Source organism: Lolium perenne, chromosome 1 (genome assembly GCF_019359855.2).
Source record: "Lolium perenne isolate Kyuss_39 chromosome 1, Kyuss_2.0, whole genome shotgun sequence".
NCBI lineage: Eukaryota > Viridiplantae > Streptophyta > Magnoliopsida > Poales > Poaceae > Lolium > Lolium perenne.
Genome location: NC_067244.2, coordinates 61,290,770 through 61,318,347, shown reverse-complemented (window position 1 = coordinate 61,318,347; position 27,578 = coordinate 61,290,770). Strand labels below are relative to the sequence as shown.

General features: G+C 41.6%; 3 protein-coding genes across 4 annotated transcripts; 1 reads left to right on the top strand and 2 right to left on the bottom strand.

Moving 5' to 3' along the window:
* Positions 1–172: 172 nt before the first annotated feature.
* LOC127295126 (uncharacterized) lies at positions 173–3,357 on the top strand. Its single transcript, XM_051325026.2, has 3 exons — positions 173–398; positions 1,940–2,286; positions 2,365–3,357. The coding sequence occupies exons 1-3, from the start codon at positions 365–367 to the stop codon at positions 3,064–3,066; spliced, it is 1,083 nt and encodes a 360-aa protein (XP_051180986.1). The 5' UTR covers positions 173–364; the 3' UTR covers positions 3,067–3,357.
* Positions 3,358–3,437: 80 nt separating this feature from the next.
* On the bottom strand, positions 3,438–6,844 carry LOC127295107 (uncharacterized). Of its 2 annotated transcripts, none has more exons than XM_051325018.2 (9): positions 6,365–6,844; positions 5,730–5,831; positions 5,284–5,636; positions 5,004–5,175; positions 4,814–4,912; positions 4,588–4,719; positions 4,393–4,493; positions 4,107–4,204; positions 3,438–4,017 (listed from the first exon to the last, which is right to left on the bottom strand). In XM_051325018.2, exons 1-8 carry the CDS (start codon positions 6,473–6,475, stop codon positions 4,138–4,140), a joined length of 1,137 nt encoding a protein of 378 aa, XP_051180978.1. In that variant the 5' UTR covers positions 6,476–6,844; the 3' UTR covers positions 3,438–4,017; positions 4,107–4,137. The 2 variants fall into 2 exon arrangements, with proteins under 2 accessions (XP_051180978.1, XP_051180975.1); XM_051325015.2 differs by having other exon boundaries at positions 3,563–4,017; positions 4,107–4,284; positions 6,365–6,842.
* A 1,080-nt stretch (positions 6,845–7,924) lies between these two features.
* On the bottom strand, positions 7,925–13,115 carry LOC127295097 (uncharacterized). Its single transcript, XM_051325008.2, has 12 exons — positions 12,869–13,115; positions 12,660–12,740; positions 11,679–11,760; positions 11,102–11,169; positions 10,758–10,859; positions 10,126–10,215; positions 9,828–9,902; positions 9,712–9,744; positions 9,153–9,227; positions 8,826–8,873; positions 8,385–8,458; positions 7,925–8,302 (listed from the first exon to the last, which is right to left on the bottom strand). The coding sequence occupies exons 1-12, from the start codon at positions 12,986–12,988 to the stop codon at positions 8,275–8,277; spliced, it is 876 nt and encodes a 291-aa protein (XP_051180968.1). The 5' UTR covers positions 12,989–13,115; the 3' UTR covers positions 7,925–8,274.
* Between the last annotated feature and the right edge of the window lie 14,463 nt (positions 13,116–27,578).

The window sequence follows — 27,578 nt, the reverse complement described above, 5'->3', positions numbered from 1 at the left end:
AATTGGATCGTTTTGTAAGGGAAAGAGAGAGAGCAACATGTTAGGTATGGTAGAAATATGTACTTACGGGGCCCACATGTTAGGTACTTGTGAGTCCCACCTGCCAGACCTCATCAAAATAACACAAAATTTGTTAGGCATGGTATACTACTTGTCGGTCCCACCTGTCACGCCATACGAAAAATCCCCAATCCGGGCGCCGGTCACATCCCGCAGCCGTGCGCGGACCTCGCCGCCGGGAGACGCCCCGCCTCCACCCTCCACACACTTCTCCGGCGCGCGGGACTGGTCCCCCCCCCCCCCCCCCCCCCCCCCACCCCACACCCCACACCACCACCACCAGCACGCACACACACGGGCGCCGATGTCCGGAGGCCAAGAAGGCGCCGAGGGGTCAGGTGATTTGATTCTTTCTGAACTACCGAAAGGCATGAAGAGATGCGTATTTATTCCTTGGTTACGTGATTATGTTTCCATAGGTTACTTTCGTCTGTTCATACAAAAGCTCTAGCTGATCCGTCGAACATAGTCTTCCCCTGCTACTCCAGATAGATAGCATTGCATGTACTTTTGTGTACCGCAGAATCAATACGCTTTTTTTCCATAGGTCGCTCTGGCCAGTGTTAAATGATGCATAACATCTTGTTAAAAGGCCATTTTTTAACTATACAATATTTATTTGGATGCATCTTTGAACAAACGATGAAATGAACATGTCTGGAAGTAGAGATGGTTACTCGTTACTGGTACTTCTGTTAGAGACTGTCTCTCTCTTCATTATGTTGTACTCTAGTGTGCTTTATTGTCGCAATTGTAATTTTTGGCAAAGTTTTGTTTTTAGTTGGATGAAAGTAAAACATAGTTGCATCAGATTGGCTTTGAATTTTTAACGTTATCAACTTAGATTGACAATCTAGTGAATATGGTTTATATGTTCTTGGCTGTGTTCCTATATGTGCTACTTTCAATACTACCAAGTTCACCATTCTTGGTGGTGCTTAACCTAGAATTGAAAAAAGAAAGAATAAGAAAGGCCCATGGGTGTTTACATGAAGACATTTTACTTGTACACGAGCCATACCAAGTTTACTTTTAATGACCAATTGTAGCATTGGTTGAACAAAATTGGATCTCAGATATTTGAAGGTATGGTATGTGAATCTTGATACCTTGGCTACATGAATATGGGATGTATGTTAGTGTTTACAATGTGATGACATCATACTTGTTGTAGGTAAGTACTACTTAGCAGATCCAAATATGTGGTTAGGCCTAGTATAGTACTTTCAGTATCATTTAGTACATCCTAGTACACCACCAAGAATTGTCCAATCATCTACAGTATTATCTTTGCATGAAGATGAACTGATGAAATGGGCATTTGAATTATAAATGATTGTTTTATTCTTACTCTCAGAACTTCTATTTCATATAGTACCCAAGTGAAGTTTGCAATGCCACGTAGTCTTGTGCACACTGAGATAGCTGTGAAGTATAGACATCATCGCTTATTATCACGAAAGTTGCTACAAGAAGTTCCTAGATTGATTATATTAGTTAGAGATTGGCCAGAAGTTTATCGATGGAAAGTAAATTGATCTCCCTCATGGATTTGGAGAGACCAAAGTTAGTATAAGAACTTCTTGTATTGATTAGAATATACTAGTATCAAGCAGAGGTGAACTGCCACTGGTTAGTCTAACGTTAATCTGCCTGATGGATTTGGGAAGAACATTGTTTTTTTTTTCTTGTGCTGTTCTATCTAGCAGTGCCGAGTGGAACTATTTGCTGATGTTTGCACCACTTGCTGCCACTATTGTTACTTGTATAGCTTTCACTATTTTTGGCATGATTATAAGTATGGTTTACCTTTTTTTAATGGCATTAGTCCAATAATATAGCAAAACCATCTTAATTATGTGGATGTACATACTTGTAGATCACATCATGGACCTAGACGAAGACCAGAACAACTTGAAAACCAAAAGGTCAAGAGCTACAAATTGGCCTAAAGTAATGTCGAAATTTTTACTTGATTGGTACCTTGAGAAAAAGAAGGCGATGCCGCCTAAGACCAATTTTAAGAAGACACACCACCATTATTGCCAATCTGCACTAAATGCTAGATTTGGGTCAACATACACTGTTGATCAGGTCCATCGCCATTTAAGGCGTTTCAAGGAGGTTTGGAATATTGTGGCGCGTTACATGAACCAGAAAGGGAGCAGCTTTGACAAGAAACACAGAATGTTAATACTACCTTCTGCAACCATGGCTGCTCTACCTGTAAGTATTGCATCGCTAGAAAGTACAACAATATTTTGTCATTTTTCCAGTGTACTAATGGATAGCTTTCTTGTGTAGTTAGCGGAACGAGCTATTGTCGTTAAACCCATTCCATTCTTCTACCATTTGCAAGCTCTCTTCAGCGATTACCCAGTTGATGGTGCCTCTATGACGGACCTGTGTACCGATGCTGACAATGATGATGAATTGGAAACCCCAGATCCATTGAACATGATGGTCGCTCATGCAGGCACAGCAAACCCAGACGAAGCAGACCTGGAAAAAGTTGTTTTGGAGGGAGAAGATGGCTGCAATGAGGTTGCAGTTATTAGCGGCACTGCAGTGCCTTGTGAAGCTATGACAGGCACTAGTGCACCATCTGCCGAACCATCTGGATCGGCCGAAAGCACAATGGCTGCTCTCAAACCCAGCTTGAAGAAGTGCAAGGTAGTCAGCAAAGCAAAAGCAAATCCAAAGCCGCAGGCCCTTCCAGCACATGATAGCAGGAAAACGGATGCGTTGAACAGGAACTTAATAGGGATCCATGACAGTCTTGCCAAACCAATACGGACAGCACAACCATCGTCAGACCCAAATGCTCCCCTGTGGAACATGCTAAAGCAAATTCCGTTGACACCTGCTGATAGGCTATCAGTTGGGATTCATCTGTGTAGGCCAGAGTCCGAAGTGCATCGAAGTTTTTTCATGAGCATGGGCAAGGATTACTTGGAGGCATGGGCCCACAAGTTTTTGGCTGGAGGGGAACCTGGAGCCTTATAGTTTTATTTGTTTAATCGCGGTCATCGTTTCCTCTTTTGGCTGCTTCAGAGTCAGCCCACACTCTTTGATGATGAATGTTGTTCAGAGGTCCTTGTTTGTGCTGCTACACATAGGTTCACCTTTTGTGATCAAAGCTTAGGTAAATATTAGCTAGTTAGGTATCATGCAACTTGCTTTAACAACTTAGCTGACATTTCACTATTTCAGTAATGTTTGTGTTGTAATTTGTGTACAATTTGTGAGCATTTAAGCTCATGACTTCTTTAATTTCTGATGTCTCAACTTTACAAATGTCAACTGAAAATGATGGTATGTTATAGGATGGAAATTGTGTTATCATACTGAAACTGTTGTTCCACTTACAACCCATGGGTTCTTTATCCAGTGGTCACCAAGCTACTGTACGTTCTGGTATGTTTGTTACCCGCAGGGATGAAAATATGTGTACATATTATCATCTCACATGTTTATGAAGTGTACATGTAGGTGTTTCCACACAACATTTCCTACGATATTTTGTTTGGTGAGATAGAAACAATATCTTCTTTGAACATAGAAGCTTGCCTTATCAAAAGCAAGAACCGCTACAAATAATACTCCCTTTGTCTATGATTACATGTTTTTTGCCCTTTGGCAGTAAATATTATGGAAGATCCTGAATTGACCACCTTAGGCCTTCCAGAATGTTGTCTTTCTACTGGTACAAACTTCACTTTTTGCTTCTCCGGTGCATCACATTGCAGAGATGGAGCAAACAAAAAAGTACTCCAGCTCTTATATGAATCGCGCATCTCATTGTAAACCAGTTCATGTACATCCACCGGATGCATCGAACACAATGCCTCCTAAACTACTAATATGCAATGTTGTGTTGTATAATCTCTATTTCTTAATTGCCTGGTCATCATTTGAACCTGAAGTTATACTCTTTCTGACACCGTGAAATTTGCCCTACAGAAAAGAACATAACAAAACATCAGCTTAAAAGTACTCAGTGGGGAAATAAATGGTAAAAGAAGCTTGAAGAACGTGAGAATTACCTCTCTAAAGAGCTGATTTACCAAAGATTTATCAGCAGTATTCTTTGAACTGAAGAACAGCTGATTTGCATATTGAACCCTTATGTTTGGAATATTGACTACCAAGAAATAATCACGAAGATCAGCTCCAGGAGTCCATATTTCCATACATTTCATGACAAAGACACCGCAATCATGCCTAAAAATAAGGTAAAACACAGTTGAATAACACGGATGCAAGAAGACACGTTTCACAAACGGCTGGCAATGAAGATCAAGAACCCCCATGGTTTTTAGATAGCATTACCCGTTTCCTTGTCTGGGCATAGCAGGATAGACAATTCTGAAATTATCGAAGCTATACTCTGGATCAACTATCTCTTTCCACAGTTGCTTGAAATTACCAACCTAGATTACAACACATCAGCATCCACATAACTGAAAGGTTAACATACCCCGTTACATGTAAAAACCAAGAGAGATTCGGAAAAAAAAAACTTACAAGCAAGCCTCTGACCACAACTTGATAAAGAGACTTCATACTGAATAACGAATCCATAAATACAAATAGATGGTTTTGGAGATCGACAACAAATAGAAACCAGTGCTTACAATGGCATATAGGAAAAAATAGCTGCAACAGAAAAAACATTTGAAGAGTTCATATTTTATACAGATATTAAGGGATGAGAACTAGGATAGCGATGAATAAGAGAAATGTCATATACCAGTCTACACTCATCAATTTTCTTTGCTAGACTTGCACCTTTAAAAGCATTTTGTATGAGTCTAAACTGATCTTTATTATTGTATTTGAGAATATTTTCCTGCAAAATGTAGAAAAATCAGCACACAGCAAAACATATTTTGGCATTCATATATTAAAATACATAGAGCTCGAATAAAGAGAATAATTACCCCGATATAACAGAAGAAGTAATGCTTTTTGGAAACTGACGGATGGCAATCATCATACAGTTTCCGGCATAGAGCAGAAATCAAAAAGTTATTGACGTGACCCCGTGGCATCAATGACCGACCTAGAGAGAGGTAGGAGCAGCGAACTTTGCGATATATGATGGCAGTCATGCTGCTCAAACAAAGAAACCACATAAATTACAATTTGATGGGCAAAAGAGAACCTTAAGAATATTAGTTGAGCAACAGTAATGAACCAGAAAAGGACATGGATATGTACCACTGATATCTTTCGCTCAGTCCAAGTCTGCAAAACACTGCATAATACCTCCTCTCGAGAGCAGAGACCGGAAATCGATTTGCAACGGGGACAGAAGAAGGATTGGATTGAAGAACTCTCCTCGGACTATAAGGTGGTTTCTCTTCTCTAGAAGAACAAGTGATGCCCTTTATACCATACCGAAAATCGGACGCGGAGGTATTATCGAAAGAGCAATCTACATCAGGCTTTGCACAACTAATAATGCTATTGGATATGACCTTGGAAGCATCATCAGGTTCTGTACACAACTGACTGCAGCTCACATTAAAATTCCTTACACCAGTAATCTGTGCATCTGGAGAATCATTGGACTGCAAGGGGAAAATGTTAATATCCTTAACATGATGTCGTCATGATCAGAAGCGCAAAAGAGCTCAGTAATTTACAAAAAAAAAAATACTTACAAGTTGGGCTTTCACAATTGTGTCAGCAACAGAAACAGGAGAAGTTGTACATTTACTCATACCAATCACACATTTTTTACCGGAAGGATTAGTATTTGATTGCTGCGAATGATCCAGAGTAAGCATCAGTACAACGGAAAAATAAACTATATGTCAAGTGCAAATGAATTTTGTTTTCCCCGCAAAAAAATGAATTTTGTTTTGCAAATGAATTTGAACAAAATCATTTATAATTCTATAATAATGTTAGATCTGATTAACACGATACAAAACTGTAATATAAGTAAACTTTCATTGTAGCTCATTGTAATAGGAATCCAGATGGCAAACTTAGTTTCTAGGTATACTGGAGGAACAAATTCAGAGTTCTCGGCATTCCAGAACTGGAAAAGGAGAGCATGGACATAAACTCTAATACCTGGACTTAGATTACCCAATACTAATGTACAACATATACAGAACAATTACCAGAATCTACGAACACTAGAATGTAGTAAACTAATTAACAGGCAGAAAATGAAACATCCAGATATCAGCTCATTTAGTACTGGCCATAGAAAACTGAAACTTCACAGCATAAGAAGGACATAAACCAATAAAACTGGATCTATCTCACATATGGATTATGCACTAACCTTGTCACAAAGTCGCTGGCTGAGCGTCACAGCACAAATCGGAAATAAATCATCCACGCCACAGTGAAGGTCTGTATCAGGGTCAGAAATAGGTTTGCTGGCATTGACCATTTTGTTAGCAAGTTATTTCAAACTAGCGTTGGGAAGGAAGGCTTTTGAGCAGCAGCATCGTCTGGTACCGTGATTTGCTGTTTGCTAGTTACTTAAGCTGCACCTACTGCTTGACATGCATCACATCCTGTTGCGACCATGACAACATGCATGCAGGCGAATCACGACTGGATGAACGAGCATTCTTACTGACGACAGGCTGGTGTTCTTCACATAGTGACGACATGATGTAGTAAGACAGACACATGCTGGAGATCTCTTCATCATTTCCACGCGCATAAATGCATAATGACGACACGGTCCTGAGGCTATTTCTTCTTCGTTCCTCATATATGGAATTATGGATGCTTAGTTAGAAAGTCCTCACGGTCGCTTCAACCTCTGATTATTCAAATGGTAGCAAGAAAGGTCAAAGGTGGCAGTAACAAGTAAATTACAGTACATATTTCCAGTCTCAGAGGTCAAGACATTACAGATTATGACGGTCCTTAATAGAAATCAGCAGTGAAGCGTCGGTTCTTAAGTTATTTGTTTAGGTATAGGTTGTTTCCTCTTTTATCTGTAAATTATGTTCCACGAGAATCAACAAAAAGAATACAGCAGACAGTTGCTCTCTTCCTGTAATTAAAAAAAAAGGCAGCAAATCGGGCATGACGGACAAAATAAGAATTCTATTTTTATGTGAGTATGACATGTGGGGACCGAAGATCAGTGAAACAGAAACTAAATGAAAGGATTGTCATTGGGTAATATGGTTTTCTAGCCCTCCAACTAGATGTTGGTTTTTTTTTTCGAGAATGAACCAGATATTGTTTGGTTTAGGTTGCTTGACCACATGTGACAGGTGGTGGTTTTCTATCCCTCCTATCGGAGAACCAATGGGAGAGCAACGATTGGGTAGTAAAAGGACATTTCGCATGATCCTGCAGTAACTTCTTCACTAGCAAACTATAGGGATCCTTCTGATCACGTGATGACAGTACTTCGATGCAGATTCAGCCTCACAACCAACCTGTTGATTAATTCGATCGTTGTGTTTTTTCAGGGCAAAAGATTGATGCAACAGTACTAACAGTTGTTCTTGCCCTCAGAGATAAAAATTTCTCGATATATATTATAATAACTATGGAGAAAACATCAACCTCGAAAGTACACATGTTCAAAAAAATTACTCCTTTGCACATTTATTTAGATAAACTTGGTGTAGATTTCCTGTATCTAGACATATTTTAGATATGTATAGATACATGTTTATCTTAAATCTTCAACATCCTATGTATCTAGACAAATCTTCAACATCCTTTTCAAGCAAGATCCGTATCTACACAGTAAAAACGTGTCTAGATACTGCCATATCTAGACAAAGTTGGGAGTACCATATTTAGAATAAGTAGACCAAAATACTGTAGTTTGCCAACCGCAAGAGTGACACCAGAGCAAATCCACCAATAAGGAAAGCACAAACAGCACAGGAAATTGTTGTGAAAGTGATTACAGACCCAGCGACGAAGTGGTTACAAGCCCAACACTGTTTTAGGAAACCAAAGTGCCGTCCATTTATTTAAGGCCGAGTGTTGCCTCAAAATCCAGAGGCACAAGTGATGCCAGAATAGCCTCTGGTCTAACTTCCATTGCTACTAGTATTGCATAAGTTTTCAAATTTAACGAACAGCACTTCCTGCAAGAAAATAACAAAAAGGCTGGAACTCTTTACATTTTCAAACCAGTACGGAACTCCCTTTACAATGTTTTCACTAAGCAACGAATCTAGATGTCTGTCTCGCCAATCCCGAGGAAAATCAGCTGACAGACTTCAACGAGTTGGACCTTCAAAAAAAACACATGGTTGACTTATATCAGTACAAATCCAGAAGTAAGTGGACAAATCTGCAAGGTTCAGTCCTCAAACCTGCTTATCTTGTCAGTGGAATCAGCATTGCTGAAATCACTGAAATCCCCTGTTTCTATGGCTAGTTGCAAACCCTGAGAAGTAATGGAATTAAGTAGTCAATGTAACAGTTCAAATGAAACTATTAACAGCTCGTAGCACACAGCACCATGAATCCTTACAAAATGCAAGGTGTCATCATTATGCAAAATTTATCAGCGCTATTTCTGGTCACTGTTTCTTTTTATAACCAATAAGGAAAGCACAAACAGCACAGGAAATTGTTGTGAAGGTGTGTGTACCTAAACTTTGTCTAGAGTAAAGAGATTGACAACATGTTAATTTCCAATTTTCATGACCACCCCCATTATTTTAAGCATATGCAGTTGTTTATATCAAGAGATATAGACATGCATGCAGAACACAACAGCCTACCATCGTGGCCAAAATATTAAGACCAACCTGTATGCCAATTGACGAAAAACGCTTCGCAGATGGCTTAATGCCTTCCTGCACAAACCAAAGGAGAATATTAATCACATGGACAAATAGCCGTCGAAGCCTAGAGTAAATATCCAAGGACATAAACTTCAAAACAAAGAAAAAGCAAATGAACTGTACAAATTTGCTAATTTACCAAGAAAATATATGCAAATGGAACTCATGAATCATGACCTAAGCTGCTTACAGGTGCAAGGCAGCATACATGCATAGAGGTCCGAAAATGAAGATCTAATACGGATAGTTCATGTCTCAAGCAAGAGTCTACAACACGATATAGAATCATACCAGGCGTTCTGGGAGCTTCCCACCATTTTGCTCTATGAATTGGCAGAGGTACATCACACCGGCGCATGAAAAATTCTGTTGGCAAAATACCATTAGTTACCATAAGAAAAAAAAAGTATGACTTCATCATATTAAATGAATATAGGTAAACTCAACTTTCAAAGTGATGAAAAAGAATTTCACAGTTTGCAAGAATCATTTTATTTGATAAGAAATTAGGATACCGTAGTAAAATTTAGAAGAGGGGAGGGGGATTCAGGGCAGGCATGTCATTCCAGTAATTGCGCAAACACAGCAATCCACAAAATGCATGCAAGATTTTAAGAGATTTTCGCAGGACTTCCCTCGCAAACTTCAATCCGGCTGATTTATACATATGAACCAAGATTGGCATATCAGCAATTGTGTGCAGTGATAACGGGTTATGTGCAACCAAAGAAAGCATTTATCACAGAATTGCTCGTATGTACAAAACACATTATTCCTCGCAGTTTTTGATCGAGTAAACAATACAAATCAAAGGACTGAAATAACATAACCATTTCTAAGTGAAACCCACCTGTTTAGCTTCCATTGAATCCATCTTCTCATCCTGCAGGAGCAATACGAATTAATATAAACCTGAAAACAACAATCATATCATGCCGACCAACAGGTAAGCAGAAATACACTCACCAGACCCCAGACTAAATCCTTGATGTTCCTAATCTCTGAACCAATAGTCTCAAGCTTTAATCGTGCACCAGTAACCTGAATAGAAAAGTATATATCTGAAACCATATCCATTGCATGCACTTAACACAATTAATAGAGAATAAATTTTAGATTACATTTAGCTATCGCACCTAGAACTATCATTTTTTTTTACCAGGTTATCATATGTGATGCTTCAAAAAATTTACTACCGAACTCATATGCACTTCTAAGAAATGTAGGTATGCAGATTCATATGAAGGTGTTACGGAGACAGTACATCATCTTTTATTTGCCCAGAAAGCGCCTTTTGCTGATCCAATTTGTCATCCAACTTCTCAATACGTTGTGTCAAATGCTTTTTAGCAGCCTGCATAATCAAAAGATACTCATTTTAGTATTAGAAAATATATAATATGAAATTACAGTCTACAAAATATCTCAAATATGACATCAAACCAAGTGGCAAAATAGACAGCAAACACTTTGGAAGAAAATTTTCAGTTCATCTTCAACAGCTTCAAGCAAATATCAGTTTACGCATCGAGCAAAATTAAGATTGCTGCTGCAAATAGTAAGAAAATGGGGCACGTCCAATCAATAGCTGTTTTTTCTGTACCCAACATCGTTGGTTAACTAAAAGAGAATGTCATGTTAACAACACTTTTTATAGGCAACAAGATAACATTATCAACACAACAATGACCTACCAAGTTGGACTGTCAACTAGATCTCTGGAGTAGTACTAGTTCTATAAGCAGAAGAAACTACAAAACTCAGCATCCTAGCTGTGTAGTACCATATTAGAGTCATTTAATACCTAGGACCTACCTAAATTTAACTCTTTAGTCTGGAAATGAATGGAAATGATATATTTTCTGATGAGCAACTAGGAGCAGAATTAATACTTACAGCAAGAGAGGTCTGGACTTGCTCCAGATGTTTAGTCATACTTGAAACAACGTTTGCCATGTTTTGCTTGGTGACATACATCAAGTCCGCAAAAGAGATTCCCTATAGAAGGATTGACACTTTAAAATATCTTTTCTTAAAGAAAAATATTGTACTTACAGAAGCTGGATGATATTATAATAGTTTGAGGAGAAAAGATGCAACTTAAGAAACCACATCTAAATAAGGCTGCATCCATGAATAAAAGAAAGGAGAATAGTAGAAATGATAGATCCTATAATTTTGGCAGCTAAATATATTGTGAGCAATTCAGGAAAATAAAAGCCATGATGGAAAGAACATACTTTCCACCACATATAACCATAACCGAGTGCCCCAACAGTTGCTGCAGGTACTATTAGTCCCGATAATCCTGCAAAAACATTAGGAACATAGTCACCATGAATGTATCACGACAGTAAAAGTTTGTTTGACCACACAACTCACACAATAGCTAGGCATTTTTTCTGTAATAATCTACAAAAAAAAATAGGCATGTATCACAACAGCAAAAGTTTGTTTGACCACACAAGTCACACAATAGCTAGGCATTTTTTCTGTAATAATATACAAAAGAACAAAATAGGCTGAATTCATTGCCTAAGAGAAGTCCATCTTACGTAGCACAGGGAAAATGAAAACTATAGCAAGGTTCAGTGCAACAATACTGTCCAGAAGTAGGAAGAACTAGAAGTGAATTAGGATAGATGAAACAAGCAGAACTTATAATCCAAAAAATAACTAATGACAAGACTAGGGTGTTTTTGCATGCAATGCGTCACTAATATTGGTAGGATATTACCCCCAGTCAAAGACATACTATTTGACACTTTATCATATTAACAATTTTTAGAAGAAAAAGCTGCAGCAAGCTAGACAAACCTGATTGTCCAGAACCTCCGTTGAGAACAGTTATGGAGCGTGGAGAACCTAGCTGACGTACCTGCATGGCTAGGAGGCGCACCTAAAAGTAACAGGGAGTAAGTTTAGCATGACAAAATTGAATATCACGCTTTGCAATTCTTCATTCTACTGTGCAGATGTCAACCCCAACGCATCACATATGATTTGAAGCTATCAACATAACGACAGGAACAACTAAAAATCCTAGACGTTAATTTTAGATTAACTTCGTAAATGACTTAAATGATGCCTAGTCGACCAGTTAAAAAGTTAGTTTAAGTAAAATTTACTTAAGGAATAAGGACAATAGGATACATTAATTTCAATAGTTCAAAGCATAACTCAAATGCATCTCAAGATTAATATACAATGTGGTAAGAGTTAATCCTTCCTTCTAGAAAGCATTGCACGATAAAAAATCAAGGAAGTCTTTTGACAGTAACAACTCTCAACAAACTATCACGAAAAGGCATCTAAGGAGTTTAAGGACAAAAAATATGTGAAAGAAGGTGAATGACACAATACTAAAGAGAAACTCACACCCGCATAAGAGGAACAATCTACCAAATAAAGTCTGTAACCCCGGAGAGAGAATCTACCAGATTTATATATCTCTAGAGGTGCTCTGGATTTTAGTGAGGTTATCTTATGACGTTCCCACCAAAAGACACTTCTGTAGATTATCACATATTATTACCATGAGACCACTAAGCCTACCGAATCCGCTGGATTGACATCAACATATCATCATTGAACTAAATACATTAATTGCCACACAGATCATGGCACGTTTCTATTTTGAAATGGAGCCAGCGTGTTGGAGTACTGGTAACAAGTCATCAAGACACATTTTCATGCTGGATCAAAACAAAATGGGCATCATCACATCTACGGCAAATCGGAACAGATTCTAGCTAATACTATAGGTACAGCTAGGAGAAACGAGATCACGCGGCGTACCTCGTTGAGCGCGTCACTGATGCCGTGGTCCGCACCACCACCACCGGCTTCCTTCCCCTTGTCCGCCTTCTCCAGAAACTCCTGCGAGGCCCCGCGCGACACGGATCATCAGAACCAAATTAAACCGAAGCGAACCACCTCTCCCAAGGATCGGGATCGGGGTTATCGGGCGGGAAGAGCAGGTCAGAGGTCGTGAACGCGAGACGCACCTGCATCTCGGTGAGGATCTCGGAGAGGCGGCCGTTGCGGAGGACGACGGACCCGGCCATGCCGGCGCCGATGAGCATCACGACGCGGGTGACGCCGATGCCCGCCTGCGCCATCGCCATGGCTGCGCGCCGCGCCTCGGAGGTGGTGCCGGTGGAGGTTGGAGGCGGAGGTGGAAACCCTAGCTTAGGTTACGGCGTGGGGCGAGGCGGGGCGATGAGCGGGTCTGGCTGTCTGGTTGGAAGGAAGGAAGAGGGGAAAATGATCGTGAGAAATGGTGGGTCCCATATGTCTGCGACTACGTGACGTGGCAAAATAGTCCGCACGGAAAGTCCGAAGAGAAAGTCAATGAGTACCATTCTTTCGATGGTTAGAGCATCCCCACTCGTTGGCGCTCCCCACGTCCAAATCCGGCGAAATTTTTGTCCGGATTGGAGGAAGATTTGGCGTGGGGGGCAGTATATTTCTGAAAGATCGAGATGTCGCCTAGAGGGGGGGTGAATAGGCAATTACAAACTCTTACGGATTTGTCTTGTATGAATGCGGAATTAAACTATCGTTTAGTTTACAAGCACAAACCCTAAATATGCTAAGCTCAACTAAGTGTAACAATAGCAACTAGAGCTAAGCAAGATAGGCACAATATATATGTAGCACAAGTGATAGCAAGATATATGTACTTCAAGCACGATGACTATCACAAGGAAAGAGAGCTCGGGTATAGAAATAACCGAGGCACGCGGAGACGAGGATGTATTCCCGTGTTCCCTTGCTTTGCAACAAGGTACGTCATGTTTGGAGGAGTGGAGGTCCCACGAAGGATTCCCCGCGCCACGAAGGCTCACCCTATTCTCCGAACCACACCCACGAAGGATAATGGCCCTTTCCTTATGGTTAGCTTTTCCTCCGCTCCGGAGATGGCAAGCTCCACAACCACTTCACAAGCTCCACGAAGGAGAAGCCCGGGCCTCTTCACAATCTTCTTGAAGAGATCACCGGAGCACCAATCACCAAGCCAACTAGGAGGTCACCCTCCAAGAGTAACAAGCTCACGGTCTCTCACTCGAACAAATCGTGGTGGAGAGCTCAACACTATGCAATGATGCAAAGCAAGAACACCGGAGGTGTTCAAGTCCTTCACACTCAAATCCCACCAAAGCAACGAATGCTAGGATGAGATTGGAGAGGAAGAACAAGGGGAAAAGTCAACCAAAGACTCCAAGATCTAGATCCCAAGAGATTCCCTCACTTAGAGAAGAAATGGTTTGGTGGAAGTGTAGATCTAGATCTCCGCTCTCAAATCCTCAAATATGAGCAAGAATGGATGGAGGAATCAAGGGGGAGAGCAAGTTCTTCAAATAGCAACAATGGAGGTGAGAGAATAGGAAGAACTACCTCAGCTCAAGGTGGAAGAAGCCTATTTATAGCTAAGGTGGAAATAGAACCGTTGGGGGAAAAGACAGGAAAAAAACAAAGGAAAAACGCCCCAAAAAAAGTCCCAGTCGGCCCCGGCCCTGACCGATCTTTGGGCCGGGGAGGTCGGTCAGCCATCCGGCCCACCGGCCACCGGACCGGAAGGGAGCAGGGCGCGCAGGGCGGCGGGGAGCAAGGCGGCGCACGGGGTAGGTGGGCTGCGCTGGGCACCTAAGGCCGGCGGGGGAGGCCGGCGGCGGCGGGAGCCGGGTGGGCCGGCGGCTGCCGGGCCGTGGCGGACCGGACCGGAGGCCCACCGGAGGCGGCCAGGCCGGAATCGGACGGGTGGGCCGGCGCGCGGCCCGGCAGGCCGGGCGGCCGACCGGCTGCTTCTCCCCCCTTTTTTTTCTTTTCTTTTTTTTTTCTTTTCTGTTTTCCTTTTTCTTTAATAACTAATGCTCCCGAACTCCGAATCGCATGAAACCAATTTTGTTTGGAAGATAGCAACAAATGCTATCTCATAGAAAGTGAAAACCCAAGAATCTGTAGGAGGGGATTTTATCATGAATATAAAAGGTAGAACCTTATATCATGAATAACCGGTAAAATCACCCAACCTCGAAAACGCAATAGAAGATGCATGTGAACTCCGTTTTCGATGAACTTGGGCTTGTTGTAAAGCTAGCAACAAGCTCAAGAACCTCACACCGAGAAATACCAAGAAGCAATAAGAATATGCAAAGTATGCAAAGGATTGAGCTCCCTAAGACGATGTGATCAAGTTACTTAACCGAAAGCCCCTCTTAATAGTGCGGCTATCTATCCTATAATCCGGTCTCCCAACATCCACCTTGAGACCGGTAAAAGGAAAACCTAGCAAGTCCATACCTTTGCCTTGCGCATCCCGCTTGATCTTGATGATAACTCTTCAAGCTTCACTCAAGCCGGAATGCCTCACTTGATCAATGTTGCTTCGTGAAGACTCACAAATACTCTCACATACACTATGATGGGAAAGCCCCATTGATGCACATCTTCACATGTCCATTATCACCAAATGGACGGCAAGCTTCAAGCATGTGATTCATTCAAGATGCTCATCTTGAACTTGCCCAACTCAAACTTGTATCTTCTCATGCTCTATCATACTATCTTGAGGTGTATAAAGAATTCTTCACTTGGAATCAAGCTCTCAAGATCTTGATCATTCATTGCTTATCTCATTGGATAGAGCATGGCTAATATTGGGTTCCACATAAGAACACCATCTTCATTTCTTCTTCTTGATCATATCACATATGTATCTTCAAATCGATGATCTTGATGCCAATACACAAGGTATATCTTTATCTTCATGGCATCCATACTTGAATCCAACACATGGAGAACAAGTAGAACCTATGGAATATTCCTTCATATAAACTCAATGAAAACATTAGTTCATAGGGGTTGTCATTGATTACCAAAACCACACATAGGGGCAATATACCCTTACAATATCCCCCATTTTGGTAATTGATGACAACCACAATAAGAGGGTTTATATAATGAATATTAGAGACAAGTACGCAACTTATCCGAGAATAAGTTGTATACAAGAGGTTGTATTTGATATGGTTAAGTAACACAAAGCTACTAGCCCATCTCAAAACCGACTCTACTCACACAACTACAACAAATGCAAGAGATGTGAGTAGAACCAATATATATAGAGAAAACTCCCCCACAATGTATGCACGTGTGATGAACATGAATTCATTGCATACATTGTCAAGATTAACCTTTGGGATAGTTTCCACTATATATATATAACCATGCAAGACATATAAATATGGAATGCATGAGAGGCAAAACACTTAAGCACAAACCAAACTTAAGTATAAAACCATTCCCTTAAACCCTCTAAACTTCTCCCCCATTGGCATCGATTGTCAAAATGGGTGAAAAATTTAGAAGGCCAATATAATGTGAGTTCCTCCCCAAAGTGTGCACTTCTCATAATTTGAGTGGAATCAAATGCACATATCCAATGATGAATACTTGAAGGAAGTCAAACTATATTGAGGATCAAAGATTGCATAAGAATCACATGATGGAGAAAGTTTTCACAAATAAGGCAAGCAATCAAAGATCCAATCGGACAAACAAAGATATCATGATAAGAAGGATATAGTACTCTAAATAAGAAAGCTCCCCAAGGTTTGTGCACAATTTATAATGTTTGCATTTGAATACAATATGCACAAACATGGAATCCTCACTCCCTATATATCATTTAGAACACAACTAAGATAAAGTGAATATGCTTATCAAGAACAACTTGAGTCCAACAATTACGAGATATGAGTGCATGAAGAAAAAAATAAACCAAGCACTCATAAATCTTCTTTACCGACAACACTAAAATCAAAAGGATAAGGAGATGGTTGGCAAAGAACAAGAATATCAAGGTGATGGATTAGCGCTCTTATGTATATGAGTTTCTAAAGTGGACAAAGTGATCCATAAAGAAACATGCACACACAAGAGGTTAATAAAGTAAATAAGACAAGATATCCAAGATGAAGTCATAGAATATACCAAAGGATGTTTGCTTAAAAAGCATATATAGCCTATGGCTCCAATTTTCACTTATGGTATATGAATGAGCTTCAACCAAGTAAAATCTCAAAAACATCACAACCATCAATGAGGGAAGTAAAGCTAGTTGGAAAGTTTCGAGAAAGGCAACAAGTGTCATAAATACGGATTTATTTCGCAATTTCATCAATATTGCACATAAGAGTTCTTTGAGGAATTGATATGCAATAAATTGCTAGAGGGCATATTTGGGATAGGTGAATCATAAACATGATATATATATATATATATCCCCATCATATGCATCTTCTCAAATTACTCAAGTGTACAATAAGAAGTTTTCTTTAAAAGGATTTTTCAAGAACCTCAATATTTTTGAAATAAAGAATTTCATGCCAAGATGCAACCTACAAGAGGTTGGATGATATATGAGAATGCATGAATAAGATACTTGTTACCGAGATAGCAATGGCTTGATGTAGTAGATAAGAGTTCATCGATCATCCTAGCTTGACTCCAATTCTCATATGGTGACAACACCTTCCTTATAGATGAGACAAGCTTCCATTGCATCTCCAATGTACCTAAAACATCATTCAAGTACATCTTGGTCCCCAAACTTATTGGGTCCAATATGGTTAGACTAACCACAATATATAGGACACACTCCATATAAACATGTGCATATTTAGATGAAATTTGAATTTCATGCACATCTTAGCCATTTAGGATTTGATGGAGTATATCCTACATAATGGATCAAAAGAAAGCAAGCATGCTATAAGTATAAACAAATTACATATAAGCATGCACCAAAACTTTTAAAGATCCAAGAAAGATATACTTTGGACAAAACACCAAAAGAATTAAATAAGGCATAGAGGTGTTTACAAAACAAATTTGTTGTCCAAATTATATCTAAGAAGCAAATCTCAAAAGATTTGTTCAACAAAGTTCAACAAATGAACTAAGAAGAAACCATTGAGCATAAAGGATGAAATAAAGCAAACATGCTCAAAGATATATCTCATTCAAGCAAATAGAATATGTAAGAATGAATGAGATAGCAAACTCCCCAAAAGAGCAAGGTTCAAACAAATAAACCAAACCCTCTACACTTTTCACAATGGCACAATGTACCGTAAGGAAAAGGTTTGTCTTTCAAAACAAACACTTGATATGAATCAAGAGAATTTATCAAAAGGTTTTTCAAAGGGACAAGGAAGACACATGGGAGCAACAAAGATTTCTTGGAAATAAAGTAAGGAAATAGGAAGCAATCCAAGATGAAGATGATCCATAAATTCAACCACATACAAGGTTATCAATTGTCAAAGACAATGAGAATATTGGAATTAACTTCCGGTGGTATATAACAAGGATAGTAAGGATCAACTTCACAATAAAAGGCATAGGATAAGTATATAGAATTAAGCACTATGCATGGATGAAGATTCTTGATAGCTTCAATTAGTCAAACAATCACGCACGGCAATGATTAGAATAACTTGAAGCAAATGGTGTCCCAAATAAGATATAGAGATATGTATTTGAGGAAAACCGTACCAAGAATCTCTTACTCAAACAAGAACCAAAAGATGAGCAATAAAAGTTTTTTTTTTACTACAAGTGGAGCTTGTTTGAGCAAACATGTCACCTAGGAGCAAGATAATTAAGAGCATCAACTCTAAGTGGCAAAACCTCATATGTTCACATTTTCTAGGCTTGTGATATGTACAAAACATATTACTCCCCCATAATGTGATAAAACATTTCTTCTAAACACGAGGCAACTAAAAATCGATTAGAGATGATTAATGGACATTTAGAATTTGAATTTCTCATGAGTATGACACACCACATAGTGACTAGATAATCTTGCAATATCAATACTAAGTGGTGCTACCCATATACACACATTTTATAGAAAGAGAGATGCACAAAGCATATCACTCCCCCAAAATGGGATGCTCCATTAATCACTCAAAGAGAGCCAAATAAGATATCATCAAGATGCATTAGGCTCAAAACAATACATAAGTATATGACGAGTCAAACAAACATACTTGAATACACAAGATAAGCAAGTAAGACACAACACATACATACACATATTTGGTACAAAACCAAACATGCAAAGGGGCAAGTAACTTACAATAAACATGAAGAGTTGAAGTATAAGTTACCGCAAAGAGGAACATTGGATATAAGATATAGATGATAATCCATACGACTTGACTTGGTAAAAATACAATATATGAAGATCCCTTAATTCTTCATGAAGTAGCCAAATCTCCAATGCCCTCCACATGCACCTATTGATCAAGTTTGAGATTGTTGGTCCCCAACCAAGTTGGGTCCTAAGAGATTAGTCACAATAGGCTTGGCAACCCAAATGGTTCTTTTCTTGAAACCACTTTGAGTTCCAACAAACTTGGCAAACACATTGCCATCCTTATCCTTCCCTAGAGAATAATCATTATCAACAATTATAGGGTTAGATAAGGTACCACCTAAGCAAGAAGAAGCAAAGTGCCCCTTCTCACGACATAAGTAGCAAGTGTTCCCCTTTCTCTTCTTTATTGATTTCTTCTCTTGGGGAACAATATCTTGATTCTTCTTGGGAAGTGCCCTATCTTCAACTTGAGGTCGAGCATGAGCTTGACCTTGACCTTGTGGCCGTTTCCCTTGTTGTTTCTCACTCAAGTGCTTCTTCTTCTTCAACGGGCATGATCTAACATGATGCCCTTCAACCTTGCACTTGAAGCAAACCAACTTGGTCGGATCCTTGACTTTGTCTTGGCCCTTCTTCTTGTTGCTCTTGCTCTTGGACTTGTTCTTGTTATTGGACTTGAATCCAAGTCCACTTTTATCATTGGGGGATTGTTGCACACTTAGCATCTTGTCAAGTGCGGATTTCCCTTCATGACGCTTTTCCAAGTCTTTCTTCAAAGAAAGGACTTGAGCCTCGAGCTCTTTTATTTCCTCTACATGGTTAGTAGAAATACAAGTACTAGAGGAAGTAGAAGCTTCATTGTTAGAGCAACAAGGCAAAGTGAGTAATCCAACACAAGGTGTATCACTAGTTTGACTAGATGGATTACAAGGACTAGCACATGGCAATATAACATTTGTAGTATAGATTATGCTAACATCCATATGAGGCTCACAAGATGTTACCTTAGTGATACTTGCCTCATGAGCTAACTTTAGCCCATCATAGGAAATTAGAAGTTCATCATGAGAGCTTGAGAGCTTTTTATTACTTTCTTCCAATTCCCTATAATTGCTAGTTAGCAACTCAAGTTGAGCCCTTAGCTCAACATTCTCCTTTAAGGTCGATGCTTCACAACAATTAGAGTTAGTAGCACAAGCATCAACAATAGTTTTCTCATTTTCATGCATATAGGATTCAATTTTTTGTGTAAGCATGAAATTAGCATGCTTCTCATCTTTTAGCTCATGCTTGAGGAGAGTGAATCTCATTTCCCCATTTTCAACATGGGACTCCAACTCCACTATGGTTTCCCTATATTTATTCAAGGTATCCATAGAGTGTTAGAGATAAGCACGAGCTTCTTTATTACCACGAAGAGAAGCATATACCATTGCCATATCATGCACCAAGATATTATGTTCTTCATCATTATCATCATCATCACTCTCATCATTAGAGGGTGTGTTAGGAGTCAAAGTAGGAGATACCTTTGGTCCATTTGCCATAAGGCACATGTGCATACCGGAGGATGAAGATGAAGATATTCTTGAATCCTCATTTGAAATCATGTCTTGATCCATAGAGTGTTCGGTTTCCTCTACAATGTTAGTCAACAAGCAACTAGAGGAAATAGAAACATTTTGATTATGGGAGCAAGACAAGGCAAGCATATCCTCATGAGATCTATGTAAGCAATTTACACATGATATGCAAGGACTATCAACACAAGCATGTAGATTATTCTCAATGCAAGATGTGTTTAAGTCCAAAGAGGAAACATTGCAATGAGATAGAGATGAAGAGTCATCACTATTGAGCACAATATCAACATTGCAATTTCCCTCACCACTCACCATATCATTACCTTGTGTCTTGCAACACGTTGGTGAAGTGGAAGAAGATGATATATCATCACGACCGGAGGTGGAAGCAACTTGGAGCTCTTCATGATGTGAAGGGGAAGAGAGCTCCTCGGAGTCACCACCGACCAATTGAGAAGTGGATCCACCAAACATTTCCTTAAGCTTGATCCACATCTCATGAGACGATTTTCGCTTTATATATATCAAGAACCTACGAAAATCGGGTCTCAAAGAGAATAAAAGCTCATTAGATACTTGAGCTTCAAGATGTAAGTTTTTCTCATCCTCTAAAGATAGATTTTGAGAATCCATCGGAGGAGAAAAATCGACATCTAGAAATTGCTCTATATGTGGACACAAGGTCCGAAGCTTACAAAGCAAGCAATTTCTCCACAAAAGATAATTTGTGCCATTAAAGACAATTGTGTCATTGTGCACTATACTAGCCGACATCTTTACTCTCAAGGCGGTGAAGCCTTAAACAAGGAGAGACCTTGCTCTGATACCAATTGAAAGATCGAGATGTCGCCTAGAGGGGGGGTGAATAGGCAATTACAAACTCTTGCGGATTTGTCTTGTATGAATGCGGAATTAAACTATCGTTTAGTTTACAAGCACAAACCCTAAATATGCTAAGCTCAACTAAGTGTAACAATAGCAACTAGAGCTAAGCAAGATAGGCACAATATATATGTAGCACAAGTGATAGCAAGATATATGTACTTCAAGCACGATGGCTATCACAAGGAAAGAGAGCTCGGGTATAGAAATAACCGAGGCACGCGGAGACGAGGATGTATTCCCGTGTTCCCTTGCTTTGCAACAAGGTACGTCACGTTTGGAGGAGTGGAGGTCCCACGAAGGATTCCCCGCGCCACGAAGGCTCACCCTATTCTCCGAACCACACCCACGAAGGATAATGGCCCTTTCCTTATGGTTAGCTTTTCCTCCGCTCCGGAGATGGCAAGCTCCACAACCACTTCACAAGCTCCACGAAGGAGAAGCCCGGGCCTCTTCACAATCTTCTTAAAGAGATCACCGGAGCACCAATCACCAAGCCAACTAGGAGGTCACCCTCCAAGAGTAACAAGCTCACGGTCTCTCACTCGAACAAATCGTGGTGGAGAACTCAACACTATGCAATGATGCAAAGCAAGAACACCAGAGGTGTTCAAGTCCTTCACACTCAAATCCCACCAAAGCAACGAATGCTAGGATGAGATTGGAGAGGAAGAACAAGGGGGAAAGTCAACCAAAGACTCCAAGATCTAGATCCCAAGAGATTCCCTCACTTAGAGAAGAAATGGTTTGGTGGAAGTGTAGATCTAGATCTCCTCTCTCAAATCCTCAAATATGAGCAAGAATGGATGGAGGAATCAAGGGGGAGAGCAAGTTCTTCAAATAGCAACAATGGAGGTGAGAGAATAGGAAGAACTACCTCAGCTCAAGGTGGAAGAAGCCTATTTATAGCTAAGGTGGAAATAGAACCGTTGGGGGAAAAGACAGGAAAAAAACAAAGGAAAAACGCCCCCAAAAAAGTCCCAGGCCGGCGGCCCAGCCGGCTGACCGGATGCTGGGCCGAGGAGGTCGGTCAGCCATCCGGCCCAGCCGGGCCACCGACCGGAAGGGAGCAGGGCGCGCAGGGGCGGCGGGGAGCAAGGCAGCGCACGGGGTAGGTGGGCCGCGCCGGCACCTAAGGCCCCGGCGGGGCGGGAGGCCGACTTTGGCCGGGGCGGGAGCCGGGTGGGCCGGCGGCTGCCGGGCCCGTGGCCGGACCGGACCGGGAGGCCAACCGGAGGCGGCCCCGGATGGCACCAGCGGCCAGGCCGGAATCGGCCGGGTGGGCCTTGGCGCGCGGCCCAGAGCCGGGCGGCCGACCGGCTGCTTCTCCCCCCTTTTTTTCTTTTCTTTTTTTTTCTTTTCTGTTTTCCTTTTTCTTTAATAACTAATGCTCCCGAACTCCGAATCGCATGAAACCAATTTTGTTTGGAAGATAACAACAAATGCTATCTCATAGAAAGTGAAAACCCAAGAATCTGTAGGAGGGGATTTTATCATGAATATAAAAGGTAGAACCTTATATCATGAATAACCGGTAAAATCACCCAACCTCGAAAACGCAATAGAAGATGCATGTGAACTCCGTTTTCGATGAACTTGGGCTTGTTGTAAAGCTAGCAACAAGCTCAAGAACCTCACACCGAGAAATACCAAGAAGCAATAAGAATATGCAAAGTATGCAAAGGATTGAGCTCCCTAAGACGATGTGATCAAGTTACTTAACCGAAAGCCCCTCTTAATAGTGCGGCTATCTATCCTATAATCCGGTCTCCCAACATCCACCTTGAGACCGGTAAAAGGAAAACCTAGCAAGTCCATACCTTTGCCTTGCGCATCCCGCTTGATCTTGATGATAACTCTTCAAGCTTCACTCAAGCCGGAATGCCTCACTTGATCAATGTTGCTTCGTGAAGACTCACAAATACTCTCCCATACACTATGATGGGAAAGCCCCATTGATGCACATCTTCACATGTCCATTATCACCAAATGGACGGCAAGCTTCAAGCATGTGATTCATTCAAGATGCTCATCTTGAACTTGCCCAACTCAAACTTGTATCTTCTCATGCTCTATCATACTATCTTGAGGTGTATAAAGAATTCTTCACTTGGAATCAAGCTCTCAAGATCTTGATCATTCATTGCTTATCTCATTGGATAGAGCATGGCTAATATTGGGTTCCACATAAGAACACCATCTTCATTTCTTCTTCTTGATCATATCACATATGTATCTTCAAATCGATGATCTTGATGCCAATACACAAGGTATATCTTTATCTTCATGGCATCCATACTTGAATCCAACACATGGAGAACAAGTAGAACCTATGGAATATTCCTTCATATAAACTCAATGAAAACATTAGTTCATAGGGGTTGTCATTGATTACCAAAACCACACATAGGGGCAATATACCCTTACAATTTCCAGTCGTGTGCTCCCCAAGCGGCGTTTCTCGGGGAAAAAGAGGACGGCTCGGGGAATCCGGACGAAAGAGGAGACACGTGGGCGTGGGCGGTTGGTTTAGCTTCATCCGGAGTCCCCGAGTGACATAGGCATCCCAAATGGGCCTGCCGAAGATAGTACCCGGGGTTTACTGAAGGCCCACTACCCAAAGAATAAGAAGATTCGGGAGCCCAAGGTATATCAAGGAAAGTTAAGAGTTGTAATAGGAAGTGTTATTTGTAATCTGGCGGGATGAGTTAGAAACCGTCCCGAACTTTGTAACTTGTATAGCACGAATCCCTCGGCTCCACCTCCTATATAAAGGGGGAGTCGAGGGACGAAGAAAGGATCGAATCATTGTCTACAAACCTTAGTTTTCATAATCGTCGAGTACTTTTCGGCTGAAACCTTCGAGATCTACTTACCCTCTACTTCCAACTAAACCCTAGCCTACAATCCATAGGCATTGACAAGTTGATACCTTGTCAATTGGCGCCGTCTGTGGGAACTAGAGGCGTAAGGATCTGATCTCGATGGCACGCTCAAGATCTTCGACATCGTCAACCGCAAGCAACACAATGGATCGAGGTAAACAGATCGCTGCTGGTCTTGTCGATTTTGTTCCTCACCCACCCTCCCGTTTGGATGCATATGCGTATCTGGCGGAGCCCATGGAGATGACGTTCGGAAGGTTTCACTTTCGCGTCGAGAAGGAAGGATCGTATCGTGTCGAGATTCCGATTTCGTCGGGATCGTCGGTGGTCGATTCCGATTTTTCAAGCTATGCATCATCAATCGAGTCAGGAGAAGAAGAAACCTCGGCGACACGTTACGTCAGCACCAGAACAAGAGAGAAACTCGCCAAGATCTTCAACGACATGTCGTTTGAGTCATCTCCGGACTCATATATAAGCGATGGCTCAAGCGATGTCGACAGTTACGACTTCATCGACAAATCTATCACAGTAGGCAAGGTCTTCATCAATCTCAACGATGATGTCACCAAACCCAACGTAGATCTCGAGTACAAAGTATCATCAGATTTACGCCATTGAAGATCAAGAGGAGACATCCGAGGCTTTCGACGGTGCAGGAAATCCATACGTCGATCCCTCCAATCTGCGACAAGGCACGGGCAACAAATACGTCGGGCCGAGCCGCGAGATAGAGTTCAACTTTCACAAGCAGCGTGGGACAGAGCCGCGAGAGCTATGAACGGTACAGAACCAATGGCTACCACGGCCACACCGGAGGAATTGCAAGCATATCAATATAGGCTCGCACGAGCTGCGAGGGAATTGGAAAAGCAGACAATTTGAGTTGAACAGAGAAAGGAAGCAGCTTCTCGCATCCCGGCAGAGAAGGGCAGATCTGAGTCGACAATCTAGAACTTCGGGTGATAGCCACAGGAGGCTCGGAACAGAGGAAGATCAAGGTTACAACACATACCCGAAGCGAGAAAGAGAGCACTTGGTTCAAAACCTCGACATGTCCTTTATGTCGATAGACACAAGAGGAAACATTATCCCTAAGACACCAGAAGCTGGGTATATGGCGACACAAGCTTTTATCCTCGCGTCTAAACCACCTCCAGGTGATCCAAGGGAAACACTATACAATATGGCGATAGCAGGAGTTGGAGCTATGGGGACAGCGTTCGTTTCAACGCCTCCCGAAGGAACAAGAAGGCAAAATAGTCCACGACCTGCTGCAGCAACGGCGGCAGCCCCCGAAGGACCAAGTGGAGCAAGAGATACGGCAGCACAAGCAAGAGTCGACAGAGCACGACAAAGCGAAGGGATCATCGGCAATCTCCGGAGCTTAACGACGAAGATATGTGCGGCTTGCCATGCTTCACAAGGAGAGTCCGAAAAACTCGAGTCCCCTCAGGATTCAAGCTACCCGATAATTTCAAGAAGTTCGACGGCCTCCAAGATCCAGAGGATTGGCTAGTCGACTATCTGGAGACGGTGAAGCTGACAGAGGAACCAGGGCAACAGCTATGCAAAGCATCCAGGTACATTTGAGTGGAGCCGCACGATCTTGGATAAAGAAACTCGCTCCAGGATCCATCGACACTGGGAAAGTTTCGAGGATGTGTTCGTCAAGAACTTCGGATCCACGTGCAAAAACCCGCGTCGTTAGAGGAATTGAGAGCATGTCGACAAAAGCCAGATGAGCCAATGAGAAAGTACATCCAAAGATGGAATATCATCAAAAATTCAGCAGAAAATATATCCGACGAGAGAGCGATAGATGCATTTGTCGCGAGAGTCGAGCGTGGAGATTTTGTCGAGGATTTGGGAAGGACCAATCCAAAGACGAGATCCGCGTTAATGGAGATAGCAAATAAATGGGCAGATGGAGAAGACGCTGTCCACAACAAACGGCACAGTCGCCAGAGGAGGACCGTGGTCGAAACTATCAACCGAGGCGAAGATTTCCTCGGCGTGCAGAACTATGACGCTCCAGGACAAATTTCGGCAGGTTTTCGGACAAATACAGGAGGAAGCAACAGAGATGATTACCAGAGAAGCAATGAACAGCGAGGTGATAACGAGGATGATTCACGCGGCGAGGCAAAATAGCGGGCCTAGGTTCCCAAGACCCTTCGTGTCCCTGAAGAGATGATGAATGGACCGTGCCGGATGCACTTTTTCCTCGACAAAGAACGGTAAAAGACAGCCGGGGCACTTGCAAGAAGACCGTCGAAATTTTCAGGCAATGTTGCGACGCAGAAACGCTAACGCGCGGGCAGCACAGAGAAATCCTCGAGAACCTAGAAGCGAGATTCACTTGCCGCCTCCTCCCGCGATCACGAGACGACAATCGGCATCGGCTCGTAATAGCGGCAGCACTCGCACCACCACCTTATGTTGATCCTAACTCCAATGGAGCAAAGATGTCGATGATTCGAAGGGAAGGCCGTCCAATAGAGCTCGAAAGTAATCTCACGACGGTGTTTATGGCAGAGAAAATGCCTCCACCAACAGGTGAGTACCTTAATTGGTCGGGACAAGATATCGGCTTCACAATAGCAGATCATCCGCAGCAAGTTCCTCGACCAGGGCAGTCAAGACTTATTCTGCCAAAGAAGCTTATCGCGGGATTTGATGTCTCTCGAGTGTTCATAGACGGCGGCAGCAGCTTGAACCTTATGTATGCGAGATACATTGAGGAAGATGAACATATCCTTAGCAAACTTGAAACCAACAGACACAAGGTTCCACGGCATCACACCGGATAAACCAAGTTACCCATTGGGAAAGATCAATCTCGACGTTCAGTTTGAGACCCGAGAAAATTATAGAATCGAGAGGCTCGAATTTGAAGTCGTGGATTTTCCGTCGCAGTACCACGCTCTGTTGGGACGACCAGCATATGCTAGATTTATGGCGGTGCCACACTATACATACCTGTTATGGAGGATGCCTGGGCCAAAGGGACCAATCACAGTCAAAGGAAGCTTTGCCTTAGCCGATAAATGCGACAAGGATTTTCACCGGCTGTCAGAAACTTTCGGGATGCAAGCTGAGTACTTGGCGTCAAAAAGCATGACCGATTACGACGTACTACCGTGACGTTGGAAGGCCAAACAAAGAATCAACTTTCAAGACGAGAAAAATT

Bases quoted from the DNA above. Each gene is read 5' to 3' on its own strand.
- LOC127295126 (XM_051325026.2), top strand. From the start codon at position 365: ATGTCCGGAGGCCAAGAAGGCGCCGAGGGGTCAG. The intron at 399-1,939 runs GTGATTTGATTC...ACATACTTGTAG, and splicing joins AGAAGGCGCCGAGGGGTCAG to ATCACATCATGGACCTAGAC. The intron at 2,287-2,364 runs GTAAGTATTGCA...TTTCTTGTGTAG, and splicing joins CAACCATGGCTGCTCTACCT to TTAGCGGAACGAGCTATTGT.
- LOC127295107 (XM_051325015.2), bottom strand. From the start codon at position 6,475: ATGGTCAATGCCAGCAAACCTATTTCTGACCCTGATACAGACCTTCAC. The intron at 5,176-5,283 runs GTACATATCCAT...TTGTTTGAGCAG, and splicing joins CTGAGCGAAAGATATCAGTG to CATGACTGCCATCATATATC. The intron at 4,494-4,587 runs GTAAGTTTTTTT...GTTGTAATCTAG, and splicing joins TTGTGGTCAGAGGCTTGCTT to GTTGGTAATTTCAAGCAACT.
- LOC127295097 (XM_051325008.2), bottom strand. From the start codon at position 12,988: ATGGCGATGGCGCAGGCGGGCATCGGCGTCACCCGCGTCGTGATGCTC. The intron at 9,745-9,827 runs GTGAGTGTATTT...TTGCTCCTGCAG, and splicing joins AGGATTTAGTCTGGGGTCTG to GATGAGAAGATGGATTCAAT. The intron at 8,874-9,152 runs GTATGATTCTAT...TGGTTTGTGCAG, and splicing joins GGAAGCTCCCAGAACGCCTG to GAAGGCATTAAGCCATCTGC.